This window comes from Pecten maximus, chromosome 4 (genome assembly GCF_902652985.1).
Source record: "Pecten maximus chromosome 4, xPecMax1.1, whole genome shotgun sequence".
Lineage (NCBI taxonomy): Eukaryota > Metazoa > Mollusca > Bivalvia > Pectinida > Pectinidae > Pecten > Pecten maximus.
In genome coordinates, this window is record NC_047018.1 from 43,973,428 (window position 1) to 43,988,074 (window position 14,647).

At 34.5% G+C, this 14,647-nt stretch overlaps 1 protein-coding gene across 1 annotated transcript; it reads left to right on the top strand.

Annotated features, from left to right (window-relative positions):
• The first annotated feature begins 51 nt into the window (after nucleotides 1-51).
• Nucleotides 52-13,599, top strand: LOC117326181 (radial spoke head 10 homolog B-like). Its single transcript, XM_033882824.1, has 20 exons — nucleotides 52-309; nucleotides 1,365-1,440; nucleotides 1,821-1,889; nucleotides 2,233-2,291; nucleotides 2,691-2,805; nucleotides 3,634-3,840; nucleotides 4,327-4,503; nucleotides 4,912-5,053; nucleotides 5,518-5,636; nucleotides 6,285-6,471; nucleotides 7,435-7,546; nucleotides 8,032-8,111; nucleotides 8,576-8,670; nucleotides 9,373-9,426; nucleotides 10,025-10,135; nucleotides 10,613-10,774; nucleotides 11,186-11,329; nucleotides 11,724-11,796; nucleotides 12,091-12,255; nucleotides 12,629-13,599. The coding sequence occupies exons 1-20, from the start codon at nucleotides 86-88 to the stop codon at nucleotides 12,862-12,864; spliced, it is 2,607 nt and encodes an 868-aa protein (XP_033738715.1). The 5' UTR covers nucleotides 52-85; the 3' UTR covers nucleotides 12,865-13,599.
• Nucleotides 13,600-14,647: the final 1,048 nt, after the last annotated feature.

Below are 14,647 nucleotides of genomic sequence, written 5' to 3' on the forward strand. Positions count from 1 at the left end.
TTTACAGCGATTTTCATTTTAATCTGTTGACTTGGTTTTCTTTACCGCGGACCTGTTTCTGTTTACATCGAGCTTCCGTCGCAACATGGCAACTAAAGAAGCGAAGGGGAAAAAAGGAAAAGATGGGGAGAAACGAAGTGCCAAAAAGAGTGAAGAGTCCATAATTGATGATGAAAAGAAAGAGGGGTCCATTATTGGCGGGACTGAATCGTCACCAACAGAAGATAACGTCCAAGAGTCGCCACGAAAAGAGCCAACTCCCGAACCTGAATACGATGAACCATCCTTGTCTGAACTAATCATAGAGAGGTACATTTGTAAGCTCGAACTACTAGGATATACGTTATATATATACAGACAATAGTATGATTTATGCATTGTTACCAGTAATGATACCCCCAAATACACTGTAAGATCAATATACATGCAACTTATGCATCTATTTTCAGCTTCCCTACCAGCCCTTTTTGTGCGCCCACAGGTCCTAGCCTCGTCTGTCAATACACCCAATATATAATATATATTATATATTGGGTGTATTGACAGACGAGGCTAGGACCTGTGGTGTGCCTACTAATCATGATAATCAGTTATTGGTGTTTGTTTGGGGGTTATTCGTGCCGCCCCAGTTACAGTATATACCGAAATATTTGTTTGTGTCAACTTTTAATGAAGCAGACTGTTAAAGTCATGATCCCCTTATCAAAATATCTTAGATGAAAAATACCTGTTTTCATATATGCTTTAAGTCTCTTAGTAACATTACATGTGTAGCTGAACTGGACTGGGTCGATCATCGGCGACCAGGTAGCTCAGTGGTAGAGTTAATCCGAAGGGTTCTGATGTTAATATCGCCAAAAGCTGATTACATAGTAAGATCGTCAGAAAATTCGGACTATGGTAGAGTGTCCGTCTAGAGTCCGGAGAGTCCCGGGTTCGAACCCCAGTCTAGCTGCTACATTTTCTCCTCTCCTGTTACATAATTGGCGAGCTTGCCTACCCTTGTTTAAAGCATTAGGAGTATGCTTAGCAAGGAGATATCCGAACTTGTGGTCTTCAGGGGCGAAGACTTGAAAAAAAGGAGGGAGGAATGTAGCGGAACTGGACTGGGTCGATCATCGGCGACCAGGTAGCTCAGTGGTAGAGTGTCCGTCTAGAGTTCGGAGGGTCCCGGGTTCGAACCCTGGTCTGGCTGCTACATTTTCTCCTCTCCTGTTACACATGTCTCTAACAGTAAAACATTAAATTAGAAACCACATAATTATTTTTTTGATTTACAAGCAAATATCATATGATATATAAATAATGCTAATTTTGCCAGTACAGTACTGCTATCATAGCTGACAAACTGTCTTCATTTACAGCTATGAGGGTGAGAAGGTTCGGGGAATGTACGAGGGTGAGAGTGTGGCAAATTACACAGGTGGACATGTCTACAAGGTAAAGTAACGACGGAAACTGCTTGTTAAAATATTTGTTTAGCTTCAGTTAAAGATTAAAGTTTTAATCATTGACTTTATAAAACGTGAAAGTAAATGAACCTTTTTTAACTGTTGGAAAAATAAAAATTAATTGTACATTGTAGTTCAACAATTAGGCTGGTAATGAATTTAATAGATTTTATATGTACCAGTATCCAAGTGTTGTTCACCTTATTATTCTTAATACATGTAGGATATGTTCTGTAATGAACTCACTTAATGCCTTTATTTCAATATTATGATATCACAAAGATTACTGAATTGCCTCAGAAGATAATGGATAGAATTTTAATGTAATATGAATGTGTAGCTTATTTGTACTGAACATTGTGATTTCAGGGGATGTTTATGGAAGGCCTTATGCATGGAAAAGGGAGCTACACATGGTCAGATGGTGTTAATTATGAGGTAACATTGATTATTGTCCTCAAATAATTACATTTGTAATCAGTTTTCATACAATGTCAATTAATAAACCATCAGCTGTTGAAAAATCACCAACCAACTTAAAACCTTATGTTTTGAAAGAAGAAAAAATGTCTTGCAAAACTTTTTACATACATGTATTCATTCAGACCTCCAAAGTGAAGCAAAAGGAATTTTAAGGGATCCCAAGAAAATGCTAAAAAAAGAATTGTACACAACCAAATTCTTAATCAGAATCATATGAGAACAACACTTAAATTAATCGAAAGATAGCAATTTGTTATAATTACATTATCTATAATTAACAATTTTATTTAAAATGCAGGGCGAGTTTTACCAGAACAAAGTCACTGGTAAGGGAGTTTATCGGTGGCCCGATGGCAGGTAAGTAAGCTCTCTGATTAAACATTAATTGGACGCTTCATTTGATTTGCAAATTTTTGATGGAGAGTTGAGACTAATAAATTTATGCTATTATATTACAACACTCTCTATTGTATACATGTGATTATTCATTAAAATCTTAATTCGACAGTCAATGCAGTAGTTAAATTCCTTCAACCACTTCATCTTTAATTGAAAGCATATGAAATAGAATGCATGTTTAAACAGAAATATGAAGAATAATATCCAGTTTTGGAAACTTTCAGAATTTCAAAACTGATATAAAGGAATCCATTTAATATATTAGATTTTATAATTATGATCGAACCGTTCATAGTAGAAAACTCATTCCAGATAAAACGTTGAGGAGCTGAGATAGGGGTGTTTTTTTGTTTGCAGTTCCTTTGAGGGGGATGTATTGAATGGAAAGCGACATGGTGATGGATCATTCCATTATAAGGGAAACAAGGTGTCCTATACTGGAGAGTGGTGTTCTGGGAAAAGGAATGGAAAGGTTGCTATCAATTTATAACTAAATGTTAAATATTATGTTTTATAAATTTATGATCAGTTATATAAAATGTAAATGACAAACTCCAATCTTGAATTGTAAATACCTTGTTAATATTTTTATTATTTTATACAATATTTATCTGGCAATTAATATATATAAGCCCAATTCCTGTTAACAAGCCAACTCATTCAATTCAGTGAAAATGCTAACGTCAAAATTATTGTTGGACTCTTGTCTTAATATTATCACTACTGTACATATGAATCAACGAAGAGAGATAAGCGAAAATATCATGGAAACTGTTCAAACCATGAAAACAACCCATGAACTTTTATTTTTAACATTTTTTCATGTGCCATACAAAAAGGTTTGTCAATACCTTTTTTATGGCAACTTTTATGGGGTTTCCAATGAATGTTCATGTATTTTTAATGGTTTAGTTCTGATCATTAATTTTGATGCTGTAATTTTAAGTTATAGCCCACATTCAAAATTTTCAAAATAAAGGTATTATTTTAATAAATTAGCCTAATGTTGTTTTGTTCACAATTAGCAAGCCCTGTCTCCTGAAAAATTCAGCAGAAATTTTTACAGAAAGTTTTTTTTTTAGCAAATTTTTGTTTTACCTTCCCTTACTGTAAACTCTTTCATATACAATTGTAATTAATATTTTTTTCCAAACCAACAAGAATCTGATAATTTTATAACATTTTTACCTAGTCTGTAATAGGACTGGTGTAGAATTGCTATGTATTGTAGACTAGCTTACATCAAGCTCTGATAGGTTGTGGTAAAAAATAACTTTTATTTATTAATGAATTTTTTCAGGGGAAGATGGAATATGATAGTGAAGGAAAGTCATTCTATGATGGAGATTGGGTGAACAATATCAAACACGGGTGGGGAACTCGTCAGTACCCCTCGGGCAACATTTACCAGGGGATGTGGTTCAACAACGTCCGCCACGGTGAAGGCACTATGAAATGGCACGACAAAAACCAACTCTACACAGGCAACTGGGAAAACGGCATCCAGGTTTGTTCTAGTGACATTGTTGGTTTATTGAGTACTATATTCAACCTTATGAGTACGCCTCCATTGTGTGTGGCGGTGGGGGTCAGAAAAAGGGTATGGGGTGAGATTTCATTTGAACCTGTTATCCTCACTGATCTGTAAATATCTCCAGTCTTTTAACAAAAAGCTGTTGCAGAGGAAATAAAAAGGAAAATTATTTATTTTATATATTTTATTTCATATACATGTATATATATATATATATATAAATTTATGTCATCATTTGCAAATTATGTAAACTTCATAATTGATAATGCATGTAATAAAGACATTCTGTAAATCTCTACAGAGATATATTTCATGTTATAATTATAAGTACATCAGGTTTTTTCACAGAATCAAAAAAAACCTCAAGCTACATTAGTTATATGAAGTGTAAAATCGGTTTAAGATAAAACAGTATCACAATTGAGCCATGTAAATCAAATTAATTTTGTGTTTGTATAGCATGGTATGGGCCAACATATTTGGTTACTACGCCGTAAGACAGGGTCACAGTATCCTCTCAGAAACATGTACGACGGTGAGTTCGTCAATGGTCTCAGGCACGGATTCGGAACATTCTTGTACGCCAATGGAGCCAAGTATGAGGGAGGCTGGAAAAACAACATGAAACATGGAAAAGTAAGTCACTGATTTTATCAAAAGTAACTTTTACAGAAAATTGTTGAATGTCTTAACCCATGCAGAAGGGGAAGGGGCAATATATCTGGTTTAGTTACTGCAAACCAACTTATTTTTGTGTGCGATTAATTTTCACTTTATAATGAGGAATCATACAAAATAAACACAAGTGAAAATCATGATTGTCTAAAAATTCAGTTATAGAAAGTATTAAATGGAATTCAAACTTGGAAAACAGTTTAAATTGGTTCTTGCCTTTCTGGATCTATTCCTTCCATATGAGTAATTCCTTCCTTCCTTCCTTCCTTCCTTCCTTCCTTCCTTCCTTCCTTCCTTCCTTCCTTCCTTCCTTCCTTCCCCATAGGATTGCGATTATTAAATAATGTGTTAAATGTTCTACCTTCACAGGGGAAGTTTACATTCAAGAATGGAAGAATCTATGAGGGAATGTTTGAGAGGGACCACATAGTGGAATACCCTGATTTTACTATGGATGGGGCCACCACACCTGACATTACACAGATCAGGACAAGGACACCACTTCCTGGAGGTGAGAAAATAAAATCTAACATTTAACAGATCATTTCTAGTCTTCCAAATGGTAGAGGCAAATGAAGTTTTGATGGTGTATGTATAAATGCAATTTTGATGCACAGATATATATCATAATTGCCATCCCTATCTATTTTGGAAGGAGAATCCCAGATTTTGGACCCTAAATTTAGACATAGATTATCAGTAATAACCCTTAATTACTCATAATTTTTCAAAACTATCTAGTTAAAAAAAAAGTGCAGCTTCACTATATAATAATGTTTTTAATTAATTTGATCAAAAGACTTTATTATACACTTGATTCATAATTTCCTACAAGGAAATTTCTTGTGTTGGCAGTTATGTTATACATGTAATACATTTTCGCCCCATTCTAAAACACCTAGCTGCTCTAATTTTAAAGAAATATTCAAAAAAAATATACCTTAACATAATTTTGTAATGTTTCTTCCCTGACAGACAATCTATCAGTCCACAGTAACGAGAGCAGGAACACCATCAGTCCTAGCTTCCAACTGGACATTGACCACCTCCTTAACGAGCTAACTGATTACGACAGAGAGGAGGAAGCTCAACAGGTGAGTACCTTACTTATTCTGTAATAAGCCCTGGGGGAAAACATAGCCTCGGCTGACTGAAAGTTGGGGTGGGCAATTAGTTACGGAGGCTGGTTGGATGGTTGTCAGGCTTTATGTCTCCTATAAGCACTACCGAGGGCTGTGTGTAGGCGACGTGAGGGCGCCGGTGGTGGGGTAGCCAATGCCTGTATCCCCCTTAGGTTAGTCTTAACCTATTCATCCGGTACGTCCACAGACCTGTACAGCTTTCTGGACGACACATGGGGACAGTTCTTGGTCCTGTGGTGAACTCCATATGAATTAGTCACAGAGCAATGAAATAGCTTACGTTTGTAATTTCACTGAACAGCAATAGATCATGGCCTTCAGGGCCTCCAGCAGAGGTAAATCTATGAAAAAAGTTTGAGGTATCCTGAATATTTGTGATACTTGAGTTAATTTTATGTAGACTTCTTTCTGTCGGAACTGAATTTTTACTTCGAGTTATCAGAGTTTGAGTTATAAAGTTTAACTATAATTTCATATCTTAGACATAAGTTATTTGTTTTATTTATGATTTTCTTCAATATTCCCTGTGCTGATAAAATAGATTATTAATTAAAAATTAGAAAAGCTGTGGAAATGATTTTGATATTTATTTATTCAAAGGCTCTCTGTGTGGTCATGCGTAACATCAGTACCCTGAGGAAGATATACAACTTCTACAGTAGCCTGGGCTATGAGGAGAGTTCAGACAATACATTTGTTATGAACAAGATGCAGTTCTGGCGGTTCATGAAGGACTGTAAGCTCCATGATGGCCAGCTTACCCTCATGGATATGGACAGAATGCTTGGTAAGTGTTGTATATGACAGTAGTTGTCTCCCCTTAGGTATGACAGAATGCTTGGTAAGTGTTGTATATGAAACAGTAGTTGTCTCCCCTTAGGTATGACTTGCCTGTCACTAGCAGTTTGGGTGTAAGAATTGTACCTGCTGACCTCATTGCATTGATCGTAAGAGGTGACTAAATTTGGGATCTTATCTTTTCTCTTCTTTTTGAACAATTTCCTTCTTTCTAATGTCTTCCTTGATACTGACTTAATTTTGACCTCATGTTGAACTTTCACCTCTGTGAGGAAGGCCGTTTGTTCTGTCCCCTGGCCGAGACATACCAGAGTCTATAAAATGGTAGTTTCTACTCGTGTTTAGCTCTCAGTATTTTGGGAGCGAGACGACTGGTTAGCCTGTTGTCAGTATAATGTGACCGGGTGGAGTGGGACGACTGGTTCGCCTGTTGTTAGTATAATGTGACTGGGTGTGATGTCCTACTGGGCATCTTTGGCAGTATATGCTTCAGTTAGGTAGCATTACTTTAGATTTGACATCAATTTCACCTTATCACAACGGAACAAACACGAACTTCTGCAGCCTTCTAAGATTCACAAATTCTCACCATATGCATGCATCTGGCATTGCAGGGGAGGCCATCATTATGTGACCATAGCTGTTGTTAGGACTTTTAACAATTAATACTAAACAACACCAATAATGAAATGGATGCTTACGCAAAATTAACTGCAAGTACATATACTGCCAAAAATGTTCTCAAAAATCTGGCAGAATCAGAGACTTTCTTGTTTTCTGTCCAAAATACTATCCTCAAAGAAACCAATGAGAAATTTCAGGTGATTTTGGTGCCTGTATATGAGTTCTTGGACTTGTGCCTGTATAAATTTTAAACACGTGTAACCATTCTTGTAGAAATATTTTGCTGTGAGTTATCAAGGGAACAATGTTTTGACCTTTGAATTTTCAGGTCACAATAAGGCCAGCTATGAGGTCCACAACCCGTACGAAAGAATCTTGATCCGGCAGTTCGTGAACAGCCTCATCATCTTAGCGTACTACCTCTACCACGAGGAGCATGAGTGAGTTAAACTAGAAATTTTACAACTATTTGTAGCTTATGCAGATAAATTTAATCAAAATAATTTTTAGAAAATATACTTTACTATATATACTTTCTGTATGACATTGTAATTATTATGATATTCATAAATTATTTCAAGTGTATGCATAATCATAACAGTGTGAAGCGCATTAGAGTAATTCTCAAATTTGGATAGTGCGTTATATATAAATGTTGCATAAATATTTAATAAATAATAATAATTAAATTATTATTATTTATTAATTTCATGTACTTCTTAAATGTTTGGAAATCATATATTTGTATACAGAGTGTAAGTAAAATTTATGAATTAGAAAATACAATGTGTGAGGTTTTACTTTATTTTGCGAAACGATCTACTTTGCTGACCATTTTAATTGAAACAATTTAAATCATCTATAAAAGAATATCTGAGAAAGGGAAAAAAGTTCTTTTAAGAGAATCAATTATTTTTCTTTGCAGGGGAAGTGAGCCAATCCTGGCCACATGTATGTCCAAGCTGATCCACAACAAGATCCTGAGGCATGCATGCAATGTTAAAGGTAAGCTGTTTAAATAAATCATATTTAAATAAAACTGTTTGAGATCCTCAATATTATACCTACCATAAAAACTCATGTAATTTGCGCACCAGTGTAATTTGTGCAGGTACTTTTTGGGGCTGAAAATGCTGAAAAAAAACTTCTATCCGTATATTATTTTGCGCATGAAAAATTTTGACCAAAAACGATGTCCAGGAGGTCCGAAAACGATGTATGAAAATGACACTAACACAGATTAGTATTTATTTATTATATATAAATCACTTTCATAAAGATTAAAATGCATTTACCAATTGTACTTAGCGCTTTAAAAATAAATCTTTTAAAAAAATCGTAAATTGAATTTAAAGCAGACACTTATTTCAGCAAGGAAATCTTCAAGAAAGTTGAATGAAGGTGTAAAATTAATTCTAGCCAAGATCAACTATATATTTAGATATAAACTGTTATCATGTTCTTTTTAGGTCACTTTTATCATGAGAGCCGTCGGTCAGTAAATGCCCTCGTCCATCTTGACCAGTCTTATGAAGTATACCAAGCAGTCTGTGCCCCAAGAAAGGTAAGTACTTATTGATTAAACACCTTGTAAGCATATATTTTTATTATGCAACTTTTTCAAGATAGGAATTTTATTCTCAATCTAATAAAAATCATTTCTTGATCTACACTGCCATTCCATAAAATACACTCCATTACCGAACGGGAGCACATATATTAGCGGAGTGTAGTTTATGGAACAGAAGGGTACATAAATCAAGGTATGATTTTAATCTGAATAATTTTTGTCTTTCCTTTAGAATTTGAAGTTGTATCACATTTCATTATTTTATAGTTGTTAACCGTCTAAATTGCCCAAGTTAAGAAAGTGCTAGGCCAAATCCTTTAAGATGGAGAGCAGAGGTGTTAATTCTAGATAGAGGAAGTACAATCTGGGTTAGAATGGAGAAAAGATTGAGTCATGAATAAAAGAGTGGACTTGAGGGGAGGAGGTATAGATTGGGAAGGTGTAGGGTGGGTGTCTAAGCTTATAGGAGTGGGTGGGGAGGGGATTAGAATCACAGGTATGGGATGGGGTCTTATCCAGGAAATTGCTTTTTCTTTGGAATGTCAGTTTAGGTATCAATTACAGATAATCACTTTTTTAGAATTATATGAAAAAATACTTGTGTTTTTATGATTATGAATTAAATATCTTTAATCTTTTTTTAGAGAATGTGTGTTATTTGAATAAATTTACAATTATCACTGCTTTTCTTTGTAGTTAGCACCAAAGGACAACTCGATGAAGATGAGACAATTCTTGTATATGATGAAGGTTAGTGTTATTTCTGTATAATTTCTGATCAAGATTTATGATTTGTATTCCTCTCATACATAATACTTTAATATATGATACCATCATTCCAATCCAATTAGTACCACACAGCCGATTACCACAAATACTTTGAATTGTTTTATCTTATACCTTTTATTCTCTCTAATGAGAAAACTTAGATTACAAAAGTGTATGTATTTTGGTAAATAGGTAATCTTTGATGGTAAGGTTTGGGATAAATATGATATCTGTAACAAATTATACATAATGTCTTTTTGACTACAAATATAATTTCTACTGTCGATTAGAATATTAGGACGGCTTGGTGGCAAAGTGGTAGTCCAGTTGCCTTTTACTATTAAAGGCGACTGGGGTTTGAAATTAAGAGGTATTTGGGTCAGTACCTGCCAAAAAACGTTGGTTTCTCCGGATACTTTCAGATTTATTTCCTCCCACAGTAAGACCCTACAGATGTTTTCTCAGTATTTACTCCAGAAGTAGTGAATGGTTTCTCAACGATAGAAAACATGTATAAATACACTGAAAAAAGATACAAAACATATATTTGCTTACTGAAACATCTTATATTTCTACACAGGACCTGAAACTGATCAACAATGACTTGAGTCCTAAAGCTCTGCTGGATATTCTGTCCTCTGATGACCCTCGGGTGGCTGATGGGGAAGGCTGTTGTAACCTGGAATTGGAGGTTAGTTGTCAAAGTAATTTACTACATTTGTACCTTGTATAAAACAAAAAAAATGGTTGTGAGCTTGGAGTTAGAAGGCACTGTGTACAGTTGTGTACACTTTTTTTTTTTAGATTTTTTTTTTCGCTTATTTTTCATTTTAGCTGTACTACCTAGTCTCAGATTCATCAACCTACTTTAAATTAGGAAAATTCCGTATCTTAGATATTTCTATTGAAAAGGATTACAGAATTTACAGAATTTTTTTTTTTATTTAATTATAAGGATCCTTCCAATGCAATCCTAAGGAAAATTTATAACTAAGGAATTTACTTATGTTAATGAATATTGATGAACCCGAGACCAAAAGAGAGATATGTTTGAAAAGGAAATAGTAAACGAAACACTTCTTTATTTTACAGTGTTTGAATATTGTTTTTAAAGACTGTTTCATAAAATATGTGAACATTGTCTAACCCATATTATGACCTTCCACAGATGACGTTTTTGGAGTTTTTTGAAGCCCTGATCGGCTCGGCTGAGGTTTTCGTGACAGAATCTGTAGTAAAAGACCCAACAACTCCCAGACCTAGTACTGTACTTACACCAGAACAAAGCATGTTCTCTATACCAGTGTCTCCATCACGGATGGCCAGTCAGGTAACACCAAGCTCTGTACATCTACCCGCTAGACTTGTGGGTGTGGGTCATTCTTTCATTTCAGTGTAAATTTGAGCAACACTGCTATTAGGGAAATCTCATCTGCAAAAGAATTTTTTTTTTTAATTGCGGATTTAAATTTTCTTTTTTTCTAGTTTTCTTGAGGTTTTCTGACATGAAAAATTAATAGAGAAAATTAAACCTATTTGAAATATTTCTAATGCTACTGTATTAAGGTTCAGCTTGATATATTGTATCTAGATCTTTCATTAACTTGAAACAGTGAGAATGAATCATGTCAAGAAAACTGATGATCTGTAATCATAATTAAGATCAGTTTTGGAAAATTTCCTATAAATTTATGCTTAAGCACCATTAAGCTTTGTTAAACAAGTATTTTTCTTTTGTCAGGTTGGAATGGATGCTGTAGAGTCCAATGCTCAGGGATCTCCTCGCCAGGGAACGGTTTCTCCGGAGACAAGTTCTCCTGTACGAGCAGTTTCATCAGCTGACGGTACGACCAAGACAGGAGATATAACAACCAAACAACATGAGGTCAGTTTTATCTTTTCTTTGTGCGTTATTAAAATGACAGACTTGAATTGCATTGTGAAAACTTCATATTGCTCTCAAATTTCATGATTTTCTGTAAAAAAATCCATTTTTGGGGACTAACTATTTTTTTTTTTTTTTTTTTTTTTTAACGAATTTGTTAATGTATCAGTTGAGTACACACTTAATCACCAAAAGTAAAAATCCCTCAATATTACAGATTTTACAGTAATCAAACATAATAATGTGGTTTATTTTCCTGTTGAAGTATCTTTCTACCATTAGGAAATATGTAAATGCATATTTGAATTACTGACAAAGACTATGATGCATGACTGTCTGGTTCTAGTATTATGTAAAGCTGTTTAATGAATATCGTTTAATTGTTCTTTCTCAGTCCGGATCCATGGCAACAGGAGGATCTGAAAACGATCAACCAACTGCCGTCAGTCGTCACGATTCCGTTAAAGGTATTTGTGATAAATCACTTTTCTTGGTTTTTTTAATGAATGAAACAGTTTTAAAGTTAAATTTTGAAGTTTTTGATATTAAGAAAAAATCACTTTTTATACTCATAAATCAATTTTGAATCATTCAATGTATCTGTTACACTACAAAATTTACATTCATTATTAATAAGATATCATTGACTTCCTTTTGAGTTTTGTGTGTTTTGGGCAAACTTTTGTTAGATTTTATCTGTAAAAAGGAGTTGTAACAGTTTGTTGATAGTAAGATGACCATTTTGTAATACATTTGTTCAGACATCCAGCCACTAGCAGAACAACAAAAAAGTGCATCATTTGTGAGCACTCACACCAATGCTACGGATGCTGATGGTCATATGCTGATGCAGAGCTCGGTCTCCATCGGGGGTCACACCCTGGGGGGCCAGACAGAGGGGGATGATGAAGGGGAATACAAACATGGTGAGTTGAATAACCTTACCTACATATCCAGCAATAAGTCTATATCATTAATAAGTTTTAGCAAAATCCGATTTTCAGTGGATTTTTATCAAGAGTACATATCCTAGTTTTTATATGGATTTTTTTTCAAAATATCCCTGGCCATATCACACATAGTTAATTTCATAACAAAGGCTGTTTTTGAATTATTTCATATACAATGTATATCACCACTTAACATTGATAGATAATCAATAGATAATTAAGATCGAAAATTCAAATATATGTATCATTTCATCATATTCAACATTTGGTATGCTCTTAAATACGTTTAGAGTTAAAAAAAAAAGACAGAAATGTTTTTAGTTACTCAAATGTTTTTACTATATTTTAGTTGGTTTGGCTGAAACAGATGCTGAAGATGATGAAGAAGAGCTGGATGAAGCAACACGACAGTTCAATTTCTGGACACATCAAATTCACATTTTCTTTGTTCGCAAGTTTTTCCCTGCTGCAGAGAAACTCTCCCAGTTGAAGACATCCGTGGAGAAGAAGAGAATTGACGAGGCTAAAGAACGTCTCAAAGCTGAGCAAGACGCGGAGGCTCTAAGACAAATCGGCCAATGTTAGGTCGGAATTCCACTGTCCAAAATCTCGTGTTAGGATTTGATATACATTATCTTCTGTGTTTATAGAACAATGTCTGTGATAACAAAAAAATTATTCCGTCCTTGCGGCAATATTACAAATATCTTAAGTATTTTCTTATTATTAAATGAATATGTGAACAATTTTACTTCTCACATCAATGAAAATCTGATTTGCCAGCAGTATCATATTAATCAATAATAAATACTGTATTGTTATGAATTCGTGGACAATTTTTTAATTTATATCAAATATGATTAAAAGGAATTTGTAAACTTAAATGTAGCCAGTAATTTGAACTCTGGCCTCTTTCTTGATCATTTAAAAAATTCTCCACTTTGTGCTTCCATCCTTGGTGAGGAAACTGCAGGCCACAATTTTCTGATCTCTTCGTAATTTGACTATTCACGATTAATACTTAAAATCAGCTGATTACCAAAAACATTACCCATGACCACTTCAACATAAACGAGTTACTTCATTTATGACATGAATGTGATGAAGAAATAAATACATCTCTATTATCAGAGTACATTATATTAAAACTACATTGTAAAGATCTAGTGGGGACACTGAAACACAGTATAAGTATTGTTTAAATATATCATTCCAAATTTATATTGAGAAGGCTTAAATAGGTTTTGCCAGATGCCCTATCCTGCTGCATTTGCAATCAAATTTGTTGAAATTGAAATAAAAAGGAAAGCAGCAACAGAATTTCCTTAAAGGAATACCTTTTTTGTTTTTTGATAATTTAAAGCAAAGGCCAAATACTATTCGGTAAAATACTTAAATTTTAATGTGTACCATTAAAAAAAAACAATTGCTTCACATATTGAGTTAATATGCATCAATTTCCTGTTTCTGTCATTTGTGTTGAATATGAAACTACAAGATGTGGGCAAAATCATATACACTGATTATATACAATTTACACGCTGTTGAATACAGCCGAATCTGCCCAACGAAAACCTGTCTATAAGGGACACCATTTTCAATTCCAAAAGTGATAATTTATATGGACCTCTATATAAGGCCGCTTGCCAAAAGTGACATTTTATATGGACCTCTATGTAAGGCCACCTGTCAAATGTTACATTTTATATGGACCTCTATATAAGGCCACCTGCCAAAAGTAACATTTTATATGGACCTCTATATAAGGCCACCTGCCAAAAGCGACGTTTTATATGGACCTAGAAGGCCACCTGCCAAATGTGACATTTTATATGGACCTCTATGTAAGGCCACCTGCCATAAGTTACGTTTTATATGGACCTCTATATAAGGCCACCTGCCAAATGTTACATTTTATATGGACCTCTATATACGGCCACCTGCCAAAAGTGACATTTTATATGGACCTCTATATAAGGCCACCTGGCAAAAGTGATATTTTATATGGACCTCTATGTAAGGCCACCTGCCAAAAGTAACATTTTATATGGACCTCTATGTAAGGCCACCTGCCAAAAGTGACATTTTATATGGACCTCTATGTTAGGCCACCTGTCAAAAGTGACGTTTTATATGGACCTCTATATAAGGCCGCCTGCCAAAAGTGACATTTTATATGGACCTCTATATAAGGCCACCTGCCAAAAGTAACATTTTATATGGACCTCTATATAAGGCCACCTGCCAAAAGTGACATTTTATATGGACCTCTATATAAGACCACCTGCCAAAAGTAACATTTTATATGGACCTATATGTAAGGCCACCTGCCAAATGTTACATTTTATATGGACTTCTATATAAGGCC

Coding starts and splice junctions, on each gene's coding strand:
- LOC117326181 (XM_033882824.1), top strand. CDS start 86: ATGGCAACTAAAGAAGCGAAGGGGAAAAAAGGAAAAGATGGGGAGAAA. Junction 2,806..3,633: donor CTGGGAAAAGGAATGGAAAG/GTTGCTATCAAT, acceptor GAATTTTTTCAG/GGGAAGATGGAATATGATAG. Junction 11,330..11,723: donor TAACAACCAAACAACATGAG/GTCAGTTTTATC, acceptor GTTCTTTCTCAG/TCCGGATCCATGGCAACAGG.